Source organism: Vigna radiata, chromosome 3 (assembly GCF_000741045.1).
Source record: "Vigna radiata var. radiata cultivar VC1973A chromosome 3, Vradiata_ver6, whole genome shotgun sequence".
NCBI lineage: Eukaryota > Viridiplantae > Streptophyta > Magnoliopsida > Fabales > Fabaceae > Vigna > Vigna radiata.
The window spans coordinates 8,068,039-8,086,902 of NC_028353.1; the positions used below are offsets into that span (position 1 = coordinate 8,068,039).

Here is an 18,864-nt window from a genome sequence, read left to right on the forward strand (position 1 = left end):
AATGAGTAAATCTGCAGCTTCTTCAAATTATGCTCACTTGAAATTTAAAGCTGAAAAGAGAGAGAAGAAAAGAACAAAAACATAAAAAGTTATTTGTTTTTATTTCCAATCTATATATACATGCTTCAATCTTTTCTTTACATAGACAAGTGTAATTGAAGAAGTTTTTATTTATCTTTTATTTTTTTATTAATTTCAGATAGAGTTCTGTTTGAATTTTGCATTATGTTTTTACTTTTTAAATGAAAAAGACCACTATCCCAGTTTTTGGTCTGTTATTTGTTGGCTAGAAACTTTCAGGGGACTTTTCTTCCTCCACTCCCATAATTTCTAAATACATTCGCATACTTATTTGCAGTAACACATTTTATCTATTTTATTATAAATAGTTTTTTAGTTAAAAAAAGTTAAATTTTTAAAAACTGGTCAAATTTAAAAAATAATTAAATTTTAAAATAATCATTTAAACAGATAATTGTTTTAGTTAAAAAAAGTCACTAAAAATAAAACGTGCACACAAAAAGAAGTGAACCCCTGGTATAAATAAAAATTGACATATGATTATTTGATCTGATTATATTTGATTGTAGAATTATTTTTTTTTATGTTTTTAAACATGATTTTAATAACAGTTTCTAGAACAAATTTTTCGAAGTGACAACTTTTTTTTTTCTAAACGAGTTTTATTTTAAAATTAGTTTGAATTAAATATGTTTTCAATCCTGATAAAATTGGATTAGTTATTTTTTTTTTAATTTTGAATTAATTTAGTTTTTTATTTTTAAAATAATGTAAATTTAATATTTTTAACTTGTTAATTATTATTTGAAACATATATTTCTAAAATAGATATGATGAAGATAAATTTAATAAAATTTAGTTAACAGATTAAATTCATAAATACTAAGGTTGAAATAAAAAAAAAAAAACACTAAGTCTAAATTTTAACGAAAATTAAGAAATAAAAATTTATTTATTTATTTATTTCTTGCACTAACTATGATAACACGGGAAGATATGACGGTTGGGGCTGTGACAATGGTACGGGGTGACAGTAGTTTAGTTTTTTAATTAGTAATATAGGGTGCATTTCGTAATACTTGGGTGTTGAAAGAAAACGTTTATGATCCAAAAAAGTGGTTTGGCCCATAAAAAGGAGGATTAGACGCATATTGGGCTGTGACAAAAAATTACGAAAAACCGTGGGCTGAATTGTAATTACAAAGATTTCATCTTCCTCACTAGCCATCAGCATTAGGTCTGGTCGTTTTATAATTGATAATTACACACATAAGCTTTAGCCCTAGCAATAGCATCTTCGTTCCTGCACCAGTTTGGACGGATCGGGGTTGGGGGATTAGGGTTTTGAATTTGATGGGTACGGAGAGAAAGAGGAAGGTGAGCTTGTTCGACGTGGTAGATGATTCTCTAGCGAAGAAGGCGAAATCAAATGGCGGCGCCAATAACAGCGTTGCCAATGCTCTCATCAATCGCTGGAACGCAAGGCCTTACTCTCAGAGGTACTTCGATATTTTGGAGAAGAGAAAAACCCTCCCTGTTTGGCACCAGAAAGAAGAGTTCTTACAAGTTCTTAAAGATAACCAGACTTTGATTCTTGTCGGTGAAACTGGTAGTGGCAAAACCACTCAGGTTTGTTTTGTCCAACTTATTTATATTTATAGATTGGTTATTTGTAGTATCATAATGTCTTGTAGCGTGTATTAGGGCATTTTTTTTTTTTTTGTTTTATCTTGATAGACAAATGTTAGGACGAAAAACGTGTTGTCTAGGTTTTAATATGTGTGTATGTCGCTAATTAATGAAAGGTTTATTTTTTATATTTTGGGGTCGCAGATTCCTCAGTTTGTTTTGGATGCTGTCGAGTTAGAGACACCAGACAAACGTAGGAAGATGATGATTGCCTGCACTCAGCCTCGGAGAGTGGCTGCGATGTCTGTTTCGCGTCGTGTGGCTGAAGAGATGGATGTAACCATAGGGGAAGAGGTTGGTTACAGTATCAGATTTGAAGACTGCAGTAGTGCGAGGACAGTTTTGAAGTATGTTTAGCTTGCTATTATATTGTTTTCTATTATTAACAAGTTCCCGTGATTGAGGATCCTTGGTCTGTGTGTCTTAAAAACATATTAGGCTCTTCAAAGATAATCATGCCTTAAGAGTCTGTTTGGTTCGACACGGAGGACGGGAGGGATTTTAATTAGACATTATGTTTGATTGAGAGGAGGGAGAGGAAGCATTTTAATGTGGGGAGGGGAGTGGGTGAGAATAGCTCTCTTTTTGTTTGGTTCACAAGGGAGTGGGGAGGGATTTTAAAAATGAATTTACTTTCATACGTTATAATTTTGATGCTGATAATGTAAATAGGTTCTCTTTTCAGTACAATTGTCATGTTTTAATAACGCACCCTTCCCTCCAAATCCCCATATATTGATAAATTTAACCAAACATAAAAACTTTAAAACCATCCTCCCTTCTTTTTCCTCCAATCAAAAACTATATAAAGGATTAGTCTTTGGCTCTTGTTAAGGAGATACTACGACATATTTATTAGTTCTAAGTTATTAGTCTATACTTTTGTTTTCTTTCTGCATTATTTCATCCAGTCTCACAAGTGGATTTCACAGGTATCTAACCGATGGTATGCTCTTAAGGGAAGCAATGACAGATCCGCTTCTGGAGCGGTACAAGGTTATTATTCTAGATGAGGCTCACGAAAGGACTTTGGCCACTGATGTGTTATTTGGCCTTCTGAAAGAAGTGCTTAAAAATAGACCTGACTTGAAGTTGGTTGTTATGAGTGCTACTCTTGAAGCTGAAAAATTTCAGGGCTATTTTTTTGGTGCCCCTCTCATGAAAGTTCCTGGAAGGCTACACCCTGTTGAAATTTTCTACACACAGGAACCTGAAAGGGATTACTTGGAGGCTGGCATTAGGACAGTGGTACAAATACACATGTGTGAACCACCTGGAGATATACTTGTATTTCTGACTGGAGAGGAAGAGATAGAAGATGCTTGCCGCAAAATAACAAAAGAAATTTCTAATCTGGGAGATCAGGTGGGCCCTGTGAAAGTGGTACCCCTGTATTCTACCCTTCCTCCAGCTATGCAACAGAAGATTTTTGAGCCACCGCCACCTCCACTGAAGGAGGGTGGAATTCCTGGAAGGAAGATTGTGGTCTCAACAAACATAGCAGAAACTTCGTTGACAATTGATGGTATTGTTTATGTCATTGACCCTGGCTTTGCTAAGCAGAAGGTTTATAATCCACGAGTTCGTGTGGAGTCTTTATTAGTATCACCAATATCGAAAGCTAGTGCACATCAGAGGTCTGGGCGTGCCGGAAGAACTCAACCAGGGAAATGCTTTAGACTTTATACAGAGAGAAGTTTTAATAATGATCTTCAGCCACAGACCTATCCAGAAATTTTAAGATCAAATCTTGCCAATACAGTTCTTACTTTGAAGAAACTGGGCATAGATGATTTAGTGCATTTTGATTTCATGGACCCGCCTGCTCCTGAGACATTAATGCGTGCATTGGAAGTGTTGAATTACTTGGGTGCACTGGATGATGATGGTAACTTAACTAAGCTGGGTGAGATTATGAGTGAATTTCCCTTGGATCCACAGATGTCGAAGATGCTTGTTGTCAGTCCTGAATTCAACTGTTCAAATGAGATTCTGTCAATTTCTGCCATGCTGTCAGGTAATTTTCTTTTTTTTAATTACTTTTTAGTCTGTCCAGTATCCCCCATAATGTTAAGGAAATGTAGTTATGCGGGGATCCATTTTGAAATGGACTCCCTGCTGTTGTGCTTGTGCAAGAGATAATCTTGTGAATATGTTGGGGGATGTTTGACTGCTTACACGTGTGCTTAGTTGCACATGAATGTGGTCAGATGAGTGTGTCCTATTAGGTTGTCATCAGCAACTGTCTTCTCTGGGTTCCATGCCCCCGGTTGGCATGCACCATAGGATTCTAAGTAAGTGCTGATGCATTAGTTGCAGTTTCTCAGTATTCTCATGAAGCAAATGGTGTGGTGTCGCCTCTATGCATCTGCTGACCTACCGTGGACCTCCTCTGTGATAATCAATTTCTTTCTTTAGTACCCAATTGCTTTGTCCGGCCTAGGGAGGCTCAAAAAGCTGCGGATGAAGCTAAAGCTAGGTTTGGGCACATTGATGGAGATCATCTCACGCTGTTGAATGTCTATCACGCATACAAGCAAAATAGTAAGTAGTTATTTTTGGTAGCTCGTATTTTTATTCATGAACAGGTTACATTATAGATTTTTTATATTAAGTTTCTTAATTGTAAATGTTTTTTCAGATGAGGATCCCTCTTGGTGCTATGATAACTTTGTTAATCATAGGGCATTGAAATCAGCTGATAATGTTAGACAACAGTTAGTGCGTATCATGGCCCGGTTTAATCTGAAGCAATGCAGCACTGACTTTAATAGCCGCGACTACTATGTCAACATAAGAAAAGCTATGCTAGCTGGGTATTTCATGCAGGTAGCTCATTTGGAGCGTACAGGACACTACTTGACGGTGAAAGACAACCAGGTTTCTTAAGATGAACTGCTTCTTGTCTTGTATTTTTTGTCATCGTAGGAGCAGCTCTATTATTGTACTTTCATGATTTCTAATGTTTATGTTCTGATCGTAGGTGGTGCATTTGCATCCATCAAATTGCCTGGACCACAAGCCTGAATGGGTAATTTATAACGAATATGTTCTTACCAGTCGGAATTTTATTCGTACTGTTACAGACATACGAGGGGAATGGTAAGATTCTTTCCTTGTTTATGGATTGTCGATCCTTGTGCCATCATAGATGCAAAGTCTTCAATGCTTGTTATGTTTAGTGATGTCACGTAAAATTGTGATGAAAATGGGAACTCGTCTTCTATAAAAATGGAAACTGCACGATGAAAACATTTAAATATAGTTTTCAGACAGATGTGATTTGTGACTGAAGTACATCATCAGAGTTCAGAGGGGAGGGAGTTGGATTTGTATAGTATAGTGTTTTTCTGAATATGATTTTGGGTTGCCAAGTCTTTATCCTTGTCCTGACATGCAAATCTCATTTACACAGGTTGGTTGATGTAGCACCACATTACTATGATTTGTCTAATTTCCCCCAATGTGAGGCAAAGCGTGTTCTAGAGAAACTTTACAAGAAGCGAGAAAAGGAGAAGGAGGAAACCCGGAGTCGCAGATAAAAGTCGTAGTCATACACTATTTTTTTGCTTTTGGATTTGGATTGGATATTTCTTCTTCTGTCTCTGAGACTTAGATCATGATTCCTCGTAGCACTTTTGCCATTTTTACTACCCTTTATTATTAAATCTGAAAGGAGTACTGATTGTCAGTAGAGTAGTTAAAAATGAGCTATAAGTTTATGTACCATTGCCAGAGTACTAGGGAACCTCTTTTTAATCACCGTCCATTTTCTGTTGTACCTTAAGTCAAAATTTGTTTCTGGATTTTATTCTCGTTAAAGGATAGATACCCATCATAAATGCCTAGATGCCGGAATTCATTTATACTAAGTCGGGAGTGTTTATTATCACTTTAATTTATCGTTTTGGCTATTCTTTTATTACTATTTGTATTGTTACTCCTCTCGCTACTCGGTCGTCACTGTTATTTCATATACAATGGATTCTTATAAGCTACTACACAAGATTCTTAATTTCATTAAGCTCCATTGTGATACATCACGATACTTTAAGTGAAATAGACTAAAAGATCCCTATTGAGAGGTTTAATGAAAACTTATCATATTGTCAAAACTTATTTTGATGTATGAAAAGTAAATTAAAACGTAGGTTGATGTTTAAACTATATATATTTTAAACTTACATTAGTCTATGTTGTCAAGATTTGCATACCTAAACTACGTCAATTATTAATCTTTAATACAAAATGTTACGAATCTTCTACAAAGCATTAGTGTGTGTGTGTGTATATATATATTACATTACATTAATTCAAGTTTGTAGTACGAACATCAGAACTATTATTACATTAAAACAAACTTGTTCACTCTTTACAACAACATTTTAAGGGCAACCACTTTATGATACACAACATTGAAGCCTAGGAACATAAGAAACACAAGATTAAACCTAGAAAAAAATTGTCAAATCAGAAACCCCGCCATTCTCTTCAATCCAAGCAAGGTTGAGAGTGAGTTTGCCATCAGGCAGCCACTGGAAAGCAGCATCAGAACCATTCAGTTGGAACTTCTTTGGAGATTCGCTTGAGTAAGCAAGGAATCTCCCACCACCCTTAACCTTAACTTTAACATCCTTCTCAATATATTCCAATTCTTGAATTGTGCCTCCACTGTTGAACATGTTTGTTAGCCCAATGGGTGCAAATTTTATGTTGCTACTACCTAGCTTTTCAACTGGGACAAAGTTATAAAGTTCAAAAGTGGATGGNTGAATAGTTAATTGCAGTGGTTCAGACACGGGGGTCATGAAATGCAGTACCTCAGCCTGATTGAGGTACACAACATACTCCTCTGCCTTACCCATATGTGCTGCTTCTTTCTTTTGATCCCATTCAACCTCAGTTACATGAACAGTGCATGAAATTGGTTTGTAACACTCTGGGAAACCCCTGAATTTCTTCTCCTTTGGGTCCCAACCAGCCCCTTGACAGTTGAAAGCACCAATAACTCCTCCATACTATTAAATCAACAAAATTGTTGTTAGAAATACCTTATTGTATGTAAAAAAATGCACAATGACACAAATACCTTATTGAAGTTCCAAATTTTGAGAACGGTTTTTTGATCAAAGAGAGGGTTCCTGAAAAGGCAGTCTCTTGTTGGAAGGGGAAAATATATGCATTTGGGCACGGTACCATCAGGGAAGACAAGCTTCTTAATGAGATCAAAATCATGAGAGCCAACACTATCACTCACATAGACAGGACCACCACAAATAGCCCTTGAACCCGCATGAAATTTTGCACACTTATGATCCGATTGAAACATGTCCCAATCGGGTTGAATTATCTGTCCCATCCACAAGCTGTTGTAGGAACAGTGAATCATGTGCACCCCCTGTAACCAGAACACTCCCATTGGGTCCCCACTCGGGTCTTGCAACCAAAAGTCATCTCCTGTAGTCAATTTTTTTTTTCTTAAAAATCGTTCAATTTCATTTTCCTTGCATATCTTGTTAAATAGAGCAATAAAATTCATCAAAAGTAAATAGAATAATGCTTACCAACTCTTCCAAAGGGAATTTGCTTGGTTCCAAGGAAGAAGAAATCGTTGCACTGTTGCATGCTAGCGATGATTCCACTTCCATTGAAATTCTTGATGATGGAGTTTGTCAACCCATCATAATAAGCCTGGGCAATCTCCACTCTGCCTCCATATTCCTCGCATACGTATTCAAGACTCTGCATGTACAGTCAAAGTTAATCTGTAATTGATTAAAAAGTCATGCTAAAGAGTCAAAGTTAAAATAGACTAAAAATAGGAAAAATAAAGCTCACGTGAATGACGTCAATTTTGACTCCAGTAACACCGGCTTGGGCAAGATAAGAGTGCATGGAATCGTAGAGGTCATTGGCTTGATGCGGATGAACAAGCCCTATGGAAGCTTCCACTATTTTATCCACTGCAAGATCCTTCATGGTCCCAACAAGGCCAGGAGAGAGTTTGCATGGTATTATTTTCGAATCAAGATGTGTAGTTCCTGTCCTCACACCAACCCATCCACCACAGAGCGCGTGCCACACATAAACATCATCCAAACCTTTGAATTCAGTCCTCAAATCTGTTGTGAAGTCCTTCATCCCACCACACTCCAGTGCTTTACAACAACACCCTCCACTTTCGTTGCTCTCCTTTCCCTTCCCCCCAAAGAGATCATCAATTTCCTTTCTCACCTTCACAAGCATCAACTCTATCTCGGCCAAATCCGAACCGCCAGCTGAAATAGCTGCAGCACGTTGCTTCCCCAAATGCTCAGCTTCAATCCCCTTCGAAATCAATTGCTTCATCGTCTCCGGGTTGAAGGAAGGAGCATGAGGACCCAAGAGAAGACCCTTTTGGTATTTTCTAAACTTGTCACCTTCTTCAAACCTATGAAGCCTCGCAGTCATTTGTTCCCCACAAAGAACAAGATTCTTAGCATCCTCGTTGGGGTCCTCATCATCAAAATTCACACTTTGCCAACCGTCGTCGATGATAACAAACCTCGGAGCCACGCCACCCTCACTGAAATCCTTAAGCCCATGCCAAACTCCAACGGGGTTGACGGTTAAGTAAAACGCATCCCAAGTGCACCACCCGAATTTGTCAACAATTCTTGGCACCGTTTTCTCCTCCAACAACCTAAACGAGTCAAGGTGAACCCTGAGAGCACTATATGCCTCTCTCATCAAGTTGTAAGGGTTTTCAGCCACGTGGACATATGCAATTGCACCAAAACTCGATGCTCTCACTTGAGTAGAACCACTCTCCGCGCAAATCTTAACATGATCATCAGAGCCAGGTTGAAGCGCGGACCTGAAGCTTTTTTCTATTATGGGAATGATTACGACATAGGATTCTGTTTCGGGGACATCTATGAGGACCCATTGGGTTTCCATTTGTAAGTCTGAACCGGAATTTCCGACCCACTGGGTCGACCACCATGTTTTGAACCTGAAGATGCTGAGGAAGTTTCTCCCTCTGAAGCTTCCCAAGGAGTTTATCAATCTGTCGGAGGGTGAAACATGGGAGAATCCGAGAAAGCCACCTTTATGTGACGCGGCAATGACACGTTGAAGGATGGAAGATGGGGCATCACGAGGTTCACAGACTGAGGAGAAGGAAGTGAAAGTGACGTTCTCGGGTACGTGAGAGAGTAACGGCACACCACTGACGGTGAGTTTCCCGTCAGATAAGTCGAAAAGTTCCGGTGGCTCCAGTCCTAACGTGGCATTCACTGGATCGTTGGGAGGAGCCATGGAGAATGAACAACGAACAAAGAAAAAAGATTAAGACAAGAAGCCTTACTTTAAGAATTAGAGAAGAAAGCTAGCTAACTAGTGGGATATATATACGAATTTGGTGAGTGATTCCACTATGAAAGGAATGAAAAAGTGAAATTATAAGCGGTGGTTGGAAAAAATGGAAGAGTGGAGAAAGAGACTTTAAACTTTTAGATGAAGAATGAGAGTAATAATGGGAAGTTGATGAATGGAGAGTGTCTGAAATGGTTAGTAAGTATATAGAGTAGAGTAAGCAACGTTTGATTTGAACTGTGGCACCGAAAGAGGGAGTTCCAAAATTTGGATTGCATTCAACAAAAACAGATAGAGGCAGAAAATAATAGCTGTGTGTCGGGTCGTTGGCAGAGGTGGGGTGTGAGTTCAAAGTTCTGTGTTCAAGTTATCTTCTTCTTCCCTCAATTCTCTATCTTTTTTCTTTTTCAAAAAGATATTCTAAATTATGTAATAAAACATGCTATTTTCTTTTTCATTTTAAAATGTACAATTTAAATATTTTTTATTTTATATTTCATATTATGTATTATTAAAATACAATTTTTGCATTCTGAAACTTCTTTCGATAGTGTATTTCGGAATGTAAAATGAAAAGAGAGTATAATTGAAAGTTTTAAGTGTATAGAGGTGTAAGAAGGAAATATGGAGGTGCATGAAGAAGCTGAGAAGGCGGGTTAACACGAAAGACCAAAACCCAAACTCAAACTGAGTTGGGCTAATAGGGAGGCATTTCTATCTTTGTTGTGATTATTTCTCATTCTGCATTTATGGCCATGGCAGCTCCAACTCTGACCTCAATTCCTTCAAGAACAACCTTGAATCATCAAATCCATGGCCTTCAACTAAAATTATCAGTTTCCACTTTCAACCCTCCAATCCAAAATAGAGGAAGGAGCCTTCGAATCCGATTATTATCTTCCCCCAATCAAAACCATAATCAGTCCTCTCCCGGATTATACTCCGCAAAGAAATTCGAGCTCACCGCATCCAACGTCGACCTTGTTCTCGAAGATGTTCGCCCTTACCTCATCGCAGACGGTGGCAACGTCGACGTGGTCTCCGTCGAAGACGGCGTCGTATCTCTCCGTCTTCAAGGAGCGTGCGAGAGCTGCCCCAGCTCCACCACAACCATGACGATGGGGATCGAGCGCGTTCTTAAGGAAAAATTCGGAGATGCCGTTAAGGACATTCGCCAGGTCTACGATAACCAACCCAAGGAGACAACCGTTGAGGTCCGTTTTATTTATTTACTCCAATGAAACGAAAATAGAATAGAAAATTAAGACTAGTATATGGGTAACCTCAAAATCTGATTTTCAAAAGACGAATTAGCTTATAAGATTATACGTGAATTATTTTCAGTTTCCAAGTCTAATTTAGCGTAGTGATTATCAGAATTTACTCAAACATGTGGTAGTCATACAGTTCTTATCAATTGACATAATTGAACTTGTGTGAACTGAAATACAAAATTGCCATAATGAAGAACAAAAATGTAACAAAGGTATGAAATTAAGATTAAATGAGTTTGAAGGTTGTTGCCTTTGTGGTTTGCATTGCGTTGGAATAGGCTGTGAATAGTCATCTTGATGTGTTGAGACCGGCCATAAAGAATTACGGAGGCAGCGTGGAAGTGTTATCCGTTGAAGGTGAGGAGTGCCAAGTTAAGTATGTTGGACCAGACTCCATTGGATCCGGAATCAAAGCAGCCATCAAGGAGAGGTTTCCAGACATTCTCAATGTTACCTTCTCTTCCTAGCTACCACCAACATCACCATCACCTTCTCTGCAACTATGCCTTAATCTGTCCTTCACTTGTAAACCACATCATCCTCAAAAATGTAGAGTTACCAGTAGTGGAAGGAATATAGCAGTTCTTTTCATTGTTTCTGTCGTAAGTTTGGATTGGAAACTTCCTGTGTTAAATGTACTACACTTCTTATGCATGTTATTGTCTCTTTTCTTTGGAATGCTAAATTTCAATTGAATTGTTATTAGTTTTTACTTTTGTATGAATACGGCTAAATTGATATATGATTAGTTTTTTGAGAAAAATCATGTAATAAATAAAATAATTGAAAGACTACAGATTTCCATGCTTATAATCTTCAGAACTTCTTCAGTGGTTTTTGTCCTTTAAGAACTAAATTGGGTCAATAATTTTTAGATTAATTGGGCTTTTATTTTTGGTATTTTTCTAAAATCTATCTTACAGAATTACAGAAGAAAAAAAAGAGAGAGAGAGGTTCGGTTTTAACTCAAAATATATTGAATCAGTTAAACATGACAAGCACCTTTTTTCATATATCTAATCTTTCTCACTCCCGTACTGAGACGCACAGTGCTCACTCTTCAAAAAATCAATTCAAGTTTTGATGTTAATTATGTTCCCAAGAATTGTTGCTCATATTAGTATGATCCCATGAATTTTTATTTTTAAAAACACTAAATAAATAAACATTCATTAAAAATACAATTCTCTCCCCTTTCCTTATCTTACTTCCGGACATTCTAGCAAGTGATTTTACTATTTTCCTCGTGTGCGCACTCAAAAAACTTAATTTGCATTCAAAAAGCATTATTTTTAACGCTGTTTCTTTTGTAAGTGCTAAATTTGAAGCAATGATTACCATGCGTAAGAATACAGCTCAAGCCTACACAACAGGATTACACATGGGATCCAAATCAAACCAAACTCAATGAAGAAAGCAAACGAAACACTATTACAGTGTTTAAGTTGTTAACCCACCAAACAGGCTTGCAACAAACACTATGGAATAAAGTATTTTGCTTAACAGAATAATACCCGTCAATTACGAAGCAATCACTTATTCATTTGTTTGTGTATTATCATCCACTAAATTTAATTATCGCTCGTCTTAATTCACTTCTGTTCTCCTCATTGTGTTCCTTTTCATATTTTGGCAGCTTCGATAAAAGAGTTGTCTGGGAGAAAAGGAGTCAAGCATATAGAACAAAGAAAATAATCCCAAACGAGGGAAGGAGAAAAGTTCGTCAATTGGCTACTCTTGGCCTCTAAGTTCCTGTCATATTCCATGAATTTTCGAAGACAACTGCAAATGTGAATTAAATTATTTTCATATAGCTTGAAATATCACAACATTTTTTTCAGTGGGTGTGCAATGGTGCAAACGGTTAGAAACATACACGAAGCAATGTAGTATTTCCAATTGCTCCCAATTTCAGCATTCATAAGCCTTCAAAGACATCCGGAATTCCCGTTTCTAAGCTTATATACATGCATATCCAAATAAGAAGCCATTTTTGTACCTGGTATCCCTACAAAGCATTATCAGCGTGAGAAATAAGTCCAGCTTCTCAGGACATGCTAAAGATGAGAGATCTCATTCATCCCAGGGATCTCAAGTTTCTCTTTAAATTGAAGAACAGGAGTGGCATTAGTCTAAAATTGCAGACCGAAGTAAACAGAACTGCACTTGGACTCAATATACCATAATCAGAATTTCCAGGTGTTGAGTCCAAAGCCAGTTTCCACATTCATAATTTTGATTAAAAATATTCTTGGAATTGAAACACCCTTTTTCTTGGTTGCCACCTGGCAAATAACATGCAAAACATTTTTCAGTAAATACAATGCATCAACAAGCTTTGTTGTGCTAGTTAACTATAGAAGAGAAAATTGAAGAAACAAGTACCGTAAGGATGCCGAAGAAGCAAAAATATATTATTATAAAAGCACACCAATGGTTAAGATGAATACTAAATTATAAAAGAACGATACCAAACTACCAGTGTTGAATCATCTCTGAAAAATATAAGCTCTCACCAGAGGAACTAGAGATCTGTGGCCTTCAGTTTTCTAGGTCTTTTATGAGCCGATGGAGCTCCAGGTGCCTGCAAAAGTTATAATTTTCAAGATCAATAATAGTCCGCTATGAAAATAGTCCACAGGTAAGCGGGAATCAAGCAGTGAATAAAATATTTAGACAAACTCTGTAGTGTACCTTACGCTTTTGGTCCTTTTTGCCAACCCTTTCCACTGAAGCCATAGTTATATAAGCACCGTTAATAATAAACAAACAAAAATCTCATCAATTACAGGAAATTAGGTAAAGCAGGTGCAGACAATATCTATTACCTCCAAAATTCATTGCATCTGGAATGAATGTCCGATCCTGATCCCCAGCACGATGTAAATGCTGTCAGTAGTTTCCAAATCACAGATTCATGGTTAGGGAAACAAAATGGGATGCTAGGGCAGGCCAAAAACAACGAAAGCAATAGAGGAGAAAATAGAAAACTAAAAGCCAGATTTCTAACCTTAGGTGTGCCAGGTGTTTCACCATATGACCCATCACGAAAAGAGGAACCTTCGGCCTCTTTATATTGAACCTGAAACAAATCGGCAGAAAGCAAGCCAATATGATTTTGCAACTCCTTTAGAAAAATAAAGCTAAGAAAGGCATACAAGCATATGGACATTCTAACTAGTGTAATCCCCAAAGCCACAGTAGCAAGAATACCTGTTTCTGGAGATTAAGCCAAGTTAGTATTTCTTTTCTTAATTCAAGGTGCTCCGCACAAACAGCTTTTGTTGGAACTCTTGGTTTCAAATTGACCTGCAATCATAGTAGAACTAATTAAAAAGGAAGTGCACATGTGTGTGTGCCCTGTGCACAGATCACTCCACAGTATTAAGAAATTTATTTTAGTTAGTCATTAAATTTGTCAACAATGTGTATTATTTTTCCAGAATTACCCTTAAATTATTGGGATGCATTCTCTTAATCTCTTTCTACCCAATTAACTAATGTATTTCCACTCAAGTAATGAATATTTGCATCCTATAAAGAGGTAAAGGGAATGAAAGAGGCAGCTCTGACTCGTGACTTACCCTTTCCTGATGAGTCCAAGAAATTAATTTACTGCATTTATTATTTATTGACTGGAAAAAAATTGTCCAGTAATTAAGGGCAATTTTTGAGAAAAAAAAAGTTAGTTCAGTAAAACAGTTTGGAAGGGTCCTTCAGCATACTAAAAGGTTCCCTTGAGAGAGAAAATATGAAAAGCGTGCTTCAGAGAGATTATTTAATTTCTCAGCTAATTCATTCATTTATAGGAACCCTTACATCAAAGATATATGAAAAGTAATGATTAATCTACACATAGGTAATACAATGCATATGGTAACCTGTTCTAACAAGTTAAATATTCAACTAAATTAAACAATTCTGATAGGTTCCTATAGAAAAACAAAGGAAGTGCTCAAAAGGTACTTGTTAAGTAATAAACAAGTGGAAAGTATTTGACAGAATGTACAACAGTTAATACAAAGGAAACTTAAAAGCGAGTATTTTTCATTAAATAAGGTTCATTTTTTAATCTTTAACAGGTGTCTCGCTCATTAACATTTCCTTTATATATTGTTACAATTACATATCAGTGAATACCCGGTTACAAACATATGAAATATCTTAACTATATTAAAAGTTCAAGTGAATAAAGACAAACCCCAAGGTCTTGCAAGGTTTGCTCAACCCGTTTGATAGTCCGAAGTCCAGCAGATGAGTTTGCGGCTTGCACCATTTGTTCAAGTGCATATGTTCTCAAATATACACGTAGCTGAAACATTTCTCGTTATTAGACTATGTTTAATGTATTAGGATTAAAATTTGTGAAAGTAGCCTCTAAAAAAATAGTCATTTGAAATAGTGTGATCAGTGCAAGATCAAAGTTTTTAAATATTGAATCTGAGTTAACATTCCGGGTGAACATGGAGAGAATGAGCTTTGAGAAATGGGAGGTGTTTAGAACAGAAGTGTCAATGAAGAGAAAGCACAGGCTGCATCACTGGGATCCTTCTATATAACTTACCATGCGAAGAGAAGCTAGAGTAGATGCGTTATCTGATAATGTAGGAGGCACAACCATTGATGGAAGTTGCACATTCGATGGAGATACAGTTTCACCAGGGACAGCTCTCTCTGTAGCTTCTGCACCAGCATTAGAAGCAGCCAAGTGAGACTCTTCAGCAACCTACAACATAAGACAAAACATGTGTCATCTGAATACACACAAAACTCTAAACAAGGCCTCAGGTAAGTCTATTTCTAGAGTATTCCATGAGTGAACAAAGAGTGAAGTCTATCCTACACATATTTGTGGAAGACGTGGTGACAGTGCGGACAGCTTGTATCCACAAAGGCATCCTTCAGTACAATGGTTCAATATAGGGCAATGTTGGTAATTGTGTTTTTAGTCCCATTTCATTAATAGCAACAACAAAAAAAAACCATATAACCTACACAAATAGCTAACTCAGGCACAAAAAAAGAAAGTCCTTATAAATGAATTGGGTCACAGTCAGAGGTGGCGCTTGGTGCACACCTGATACTGTGAGCTGGAGCTAGTAACTAGATTGATTCATAATGACATACACAAACAGGTGCTTGTGCATCTTAAAGTGAAAACGTTTTATAAAATCCATGAATATTGCTGTCCCAAATTGGTAATGTGAACTGTGAACAAGCAATTCAAGGACAGCCTTTAAACAAGTATATTACTGTCAGTAAAATTGAAAACTAATGAGGTTATGAGTACACAGCTCTAGCTACCTCCTAGTGCAAATGAAATGATAAACAGCAGGAAAATTTTGTATGAAACTAAAATAAATAAGAACATTTAGTCATAGGTCGTATCACAAGCAATCGAGAAATCAGAATTAGAACATTTGAAATTGATTCTTGATAACAATTCCCCCCTCCACAAGTAATTAATGGCCTTATAGAAAAGCATTCTTTAAAAATAAAAAAAAAAATACCTTGGGTGGAATGCGAGATTCAGCTATTCTTTTTGCTTCAACAAGAACCTGCATAAAATAACAGAAGTAGGTATTATACCTTATTTTCTTTGAAGGTACGCATATTGCAGAAACTAATGACTATAATCTAAACAACAGTTCAAAACCTCTTCATCTCTGCGTTCTTGTTGCCTTGTTTGAGAGAGGACCATGGACAGTGCACGCTTTCGCTCCATTTCTTGTGAAACATTATACAGTTCCTACAATGGGGAAGGACAAGTTATCACTATGATCAGGTGCAATGTCCCAAAGCAGGTTCATGTTTTTAAGCAGTACCTTAACAAGAGGATGTGCTGCAACATCACCAGAAGATGGAGCTCTAGCAACCAATATAGCCCGCGAAACTACATCACAGGGCATGAGATAAAAGGTCATGTCAAACATATTACCATAAAATCAAAATAAAGCATAATGAAAAGAAACATGCAGCATATAATAATTGGTTGAACAAATACATACCACTATAATATCTATCCTTTAATTCCTCTACAGTCCGAGATGATGGAAACCTATCAGCTATTACAACAAATCGAAGATCAAATCTCTCACATAGATCAAATAGTTGATCGGTCTCCTCTTTGGTCCACATCTACATATGTAAAGTACAATCGAATAGAGCAATGCACTTAAGACATAATAAATATTGATCTAAAAAACAATTAGGATAGAATATTACACGTGTTGAGTTTCAACTAAAAAAAGTACACAGCATAGTTGCAGTTAAGGGTAAGCAATGTTACGGATGAAAAGCACAATTTAGTGTGAACAAACAAAGCATATGTGAACTTAAACTCCGCTCACAGATACAGATCCTTCCAAATTGATAACAAATAGGCTAACCATCGTGATACACAGTATAAGGTAAAAAAAAACGTATGAACTCAAATACCAATCCACACGGTTAGCTATCCAATTCAAAAGACAGATTCTTTTGATCGACAAAACCTAAGGATAACAATAATTCAAATTCTGACCCCATTCTTACTAGCATTATCCGATTCAAAGGCTTTAAAGACTATCCAACATTTTACTATATCCTTCTACCAAAACTACCAAGTCCATACGAACAACATTAGTTATCCTATCGATGTGGAAGGGAATAAATCTTCATAAATCCTCTTACATTAATGTACAGATAAGCTCAGGTAAGACCAAGGGTCAAACAAATTTTGTCACATCAAACCCAAAGGTATTTCTCACAAGAGACACCCTCAGCAACAGTAAATAAGAATTTGGCCAGGACTCAATTGCCAAAACCAAATTAAGTACTGTTAAGTATGGTTCTAAATTCTGATGATAAAATTAATAGAATCTTAATGTTGTTTCATAGAAAAATAAAGGTAGTTGAATTGGGATACAAAGTGCATCACCAAGGTACAATGTAACACCCATCCGACCCATAAAACAATTTGCATCACCAGAATTCAAAATCATATCAAAGTGGTAGTATTGTAGCACATCCTGTGATACTAATAACCATAGTGTTAAAACAAATTAATTTAAATCGAGACCCCACAATCACAGCTTGATACACTGAATAAAATACATATGGGGTAAACATTATAGTTTGAGCAAACCATTCATAAATTTACATAAAACTATACATTTAGACATGTTACCCACAGGATTTGTCAAATACTTGTCATACTCCTCATCTGTGTATTTGATCACATCAACTGCCTGTACCAAAGCATGTAAACTAATATTCAATCATGAAGAGAAGTATTGACCAAAACCAAATTCAAAAACAAAGCAGCGCAAAGCATTTACCTTATTATACTTGGCAAAAGAATAGTCACCCGTAGGAGGAACACCATTGACAACTCGAACCTGATTTATTAGACAAATTGCAATTACTCGTATGCTCATAATCAAGAATAGGGTTAAGTTTCTTGTTTAACCCTTGTACTTGTCTCAATTTTATGTGTTAATCTCTATAAAAGATAACTGGAAGTGTAGTTCCCAGACAATTTTTTGTAGCAGTTTATTACCACTACACGAAAGAATTTTGGTAACAGTATGATACCACCAAAAAGATTCAATGCATGTGTGTAATTGAGTAACTAAAAACTTAAAATGGTAACAACTATAGGAAATAATTTAATATTTTAACCCACAGAATATATATAAAATTATACTGAGACTATTTCTGACCCAGTGGTAAAGTTGAAGATTATCTTTACGAGCAGAGCTGGTGAAAGGAAGCCACTGCCAAGTGATCTGAAGAAACATGGAAAAGATGAAAATACTCAATAAACTAAATCACTAAGCTAATTGAGCATTGTCAAAACAAAACTAAAAGAAAAAACGGAGAAGCAACCTTTTCGAGAGGAGGAGGCTTTTTCTTCAATTGAGAAGCTTCAATAGAAGGCATAAGAGGGGCCAATCCACCTGTAAGCGCATACACCTACAAAAAAAAATCAATTGAATTGAATGCGGTGACCATACACAAAATCTTGAATACATTCTTATCGTTGAAATAGGTACCTCGCGCGAAATGCCATCAGGTTTTCGTTGAGACTCTTTGGGAGGTCGAGACTTCTTCTCAAGAGAGGGGAATGAGTTTTTTGGCAATCCCAGGATATCTTTGGCATCCATAATTCACAATTATACACACAGTTGTGGACTAGTTAGGGTTTCAGGATCAAGTTTGGAATTTGGGGGATTCAACAGGATTGTTCTTCCTGTTTCAGTTTTCCCTCTCACTTTCTTCAGTGTCATATTAAAATTTTAGACAGACATCGCAGCGACGTCGTATTGGTTTCCTTGTCATGTCTAGGGTTTTCTATTTTTCTATAAAAAGTACCAATTTCATTATATATATATATATATATATATATATATATATATATATATATATATATATATATATATATATGGTCATACTTATTTCATGAAATTATAAAAAATAAAAAGGTTGTTATCTATCACAATTTCTGAGAAAATAAACATTATTGAACTCCACATTTAATTAT

At 36.5% G+C, this 18,864-nt stretch overlaps 4 protein-coding genes across 11 annotated transcripts; 2 read left to right on the forward strand and 2 right to left on the reverse strand.

Annotated features, from left to right (window-relative positions):
- Window positions 1–1,273: 1,273 nt before the first annotated feature.
- LOC106757778 (probable pre-mRNA-splicing factor ATP-dependent RNA helicase DEAH2) lies at window positions 1,274–5,582 on the forward strand. 4 transcript variants are annotated; one of them, XM_014640567.2, is made up of 7 exons: window positions 1,279–1,650; window positions 1,855–2,057; window positions 2,643–3,727; window positions 4,129–4,254; window positions 4,352–4,590; window positions 4,694–4,812; window positions 5,126–5,582. In XM_014640567.2, exons 1-7 carry the CDS (start codon window positions 1,375–1,377, stop codon window positions 5,250–5,252), a joined length of 2,175 nt encoding a protein of 724 aa, XP_014496053.1. In that variant the 5' UTR covers window positions 1,279–1,374; the 3' UTR covers window positions 5,253–5,582. The 4 variants fall into 4 exon arrangements, 1 of the variants encoding a protein (XP_014496053.1); XR_002667381.1 differs by lacking the exons at window positions 4,694–4,812; window positions 5,126–5,582 and having other exon boundaries at window positions 1,274–1,650; window positions 4,024–4,254; window positions 4,352–4,375; XR_002667382.1 differs by lacking the exons at window positions 4,694–4,812; window positions 5,126–5,582 and having other exon boundaries at window positions 1,274–1,650; window positions 4,030–4,254; window positions 4,352–4,375.
- Window positions 5,583–6,018: 436 nt separating this feature from the next.
- LOC106757376 (stachyose synthase-like) lies at window positions 6,019–9,442 on the reverse strand. Its single transcript, XM_014640036.2, has 4 exons — window positions 7,549–9,442; window positions 7,275–7,452; window positions 6,800–7,167; window positions 6,019–6,728 (listed from the first exon to the last, which is right to left on the reverse strand). The coding sequence occupies exons 1-4, from the start codon at window positions 9,007–9,009 to the stop codon at window positions 6,162–6,164; spliced, it is 2,574 nt and encodes an 857-aa protein (XP_014495522.1). The 5' UTR covers window positions 9,010–9,442; the 3' UTR covers window positions 6,019–6,161.
- Window positions 9,443–9,716: 274 nt separating this feature from the next.
- Window positions 9,717–11,052, forward strand: LOC106757205 (nifU-like protein 1, chloroplastic). The gene is made up of 2 exons (XM_014639825.2): window positions 9,717–10,280; window positions 10,619–11,052. Exons 1-2 carry the CDS (start codon window positions 9,816–9,818, stop codon window positions 10,805–10,807), a joined length of 654 nt encoding a protein of 217 aa, XP_014495311.1. The 5' UTR covers window positions 9,717–9,815; the 3' UTR covers window positions 10,808–11,052.
- Window positions 11,053–11,724: 672 nt separating this feature from the next.
- On the reverse strand, window positions 11,725–18,622 carry LOC106757993 (SWR1-complex protein 4). Of its 5 annotated transcripts, none has more exons than XR_001375551.2 (18): window positions 18,377–18,622; window positions 18,210–18,296; window positions 18,044–18,109; window positions 17,660–17,719; window positions 17,513–17,569; window positions 16,349–16,478; window positions 16,166–16,233; window positions 15,997–16,089; window positions 15,851–15,898; window positions 14,905–15,066; window positions 14,542–14,652; window positions 13,554–13,649; window positions 13,351–13,422; window positions 13,169–13,229; window positions 13,035–13,069; window positions 12,857–12,924; window positions 12,522–12,625; window positions 11,725–12,348 (listed from the first exon to the last, which is right to left on the reverse strand). XR_001375551.2 is itself a non-coding variant. In XM_014640872.2 (17 exons), exons 1-16 carry the CDS (start codon window positions 18,485–18,487, stop codon window positions 12,865–12,867), a joined length of 1,317 nt encoding a protein of 438 aa, XP_014496358.1. In that variant the 5' UTR covers window positions 18,488–18,622; the 3' UTR covers window positions 11,725–12,348; window positions 12,857–12,864. The 5 variants fall into 5 exon arrangements, 2 of the variants coding, with proteins under 2 accessions (XP_014496358.1, XP_014496357.1); XR_001375550.2 differs by having other exon boundaries at window positions 11,725–12,122; window positions 12,217–12,625; XR_002667384.1 differs by having other exon boundaries at window positions 11,725–12,625; window positions 12,812–12,924.
- Window positions 18,623–18,864: the final 242 nt, after the last annotated feature.

Coding starts and splice junctions, on each gene's coding strand:
- LOC106757778 (XM_014640567.2), top strand. CDS start 1,375: ATGGGTACGGAGAGAAAGAGGAAGGTGAGCTTGTTCGACGTGGTAGAT. Junction 2,058..2,642: donor AGTGCGAGGACAGTTTTGAA/GTATGTTTAGCT, acceptor TGGATTTCACAG/GTATCTAACCGATGGTATGC. Junction 4,255..4,351: donor TCACGCATACAAGCAAAATA/GTAAGTAGTTAT, acceptor ATGTTTTTTCAG/ATGAGGATCCCTCTTGGTGC.
- LOC106757205 (XM_014639825.2), top strand. CDS start 9,816: ATGGCCATGGCAGCTCCAACTCTGACCTCAATTCCTTCAAGAACAACC. Junction 10,281..10,618: donor CCAAGGAGACAACCGTTGAG/GTCCGTTTTATT, acceptor GCGTTGGAATAG/GCTGTGAATAGTCATCTTGA.
- LOC106757993 (XM_014640872.2), bottom strand. CDS start 18,487: ATGGATGCCAAAGATATCCTGGGATTGCCAAAAAACTCATTCCCCTCT. Junction 15,067..15,850: donor AATCTCGCATTCCACCCAAG/GTATTTTTTTTT, acceptor CTTATGTTGTAG/GTTGCTGAAGAGTCTCACTT. Junction 13,070..13,168: donor AGATGCAATGAATTTTGGAG/GTAATAGATATT, acceptor CTATGGCTTCAG/TGGAAAGGGTTGGCAAAAAG.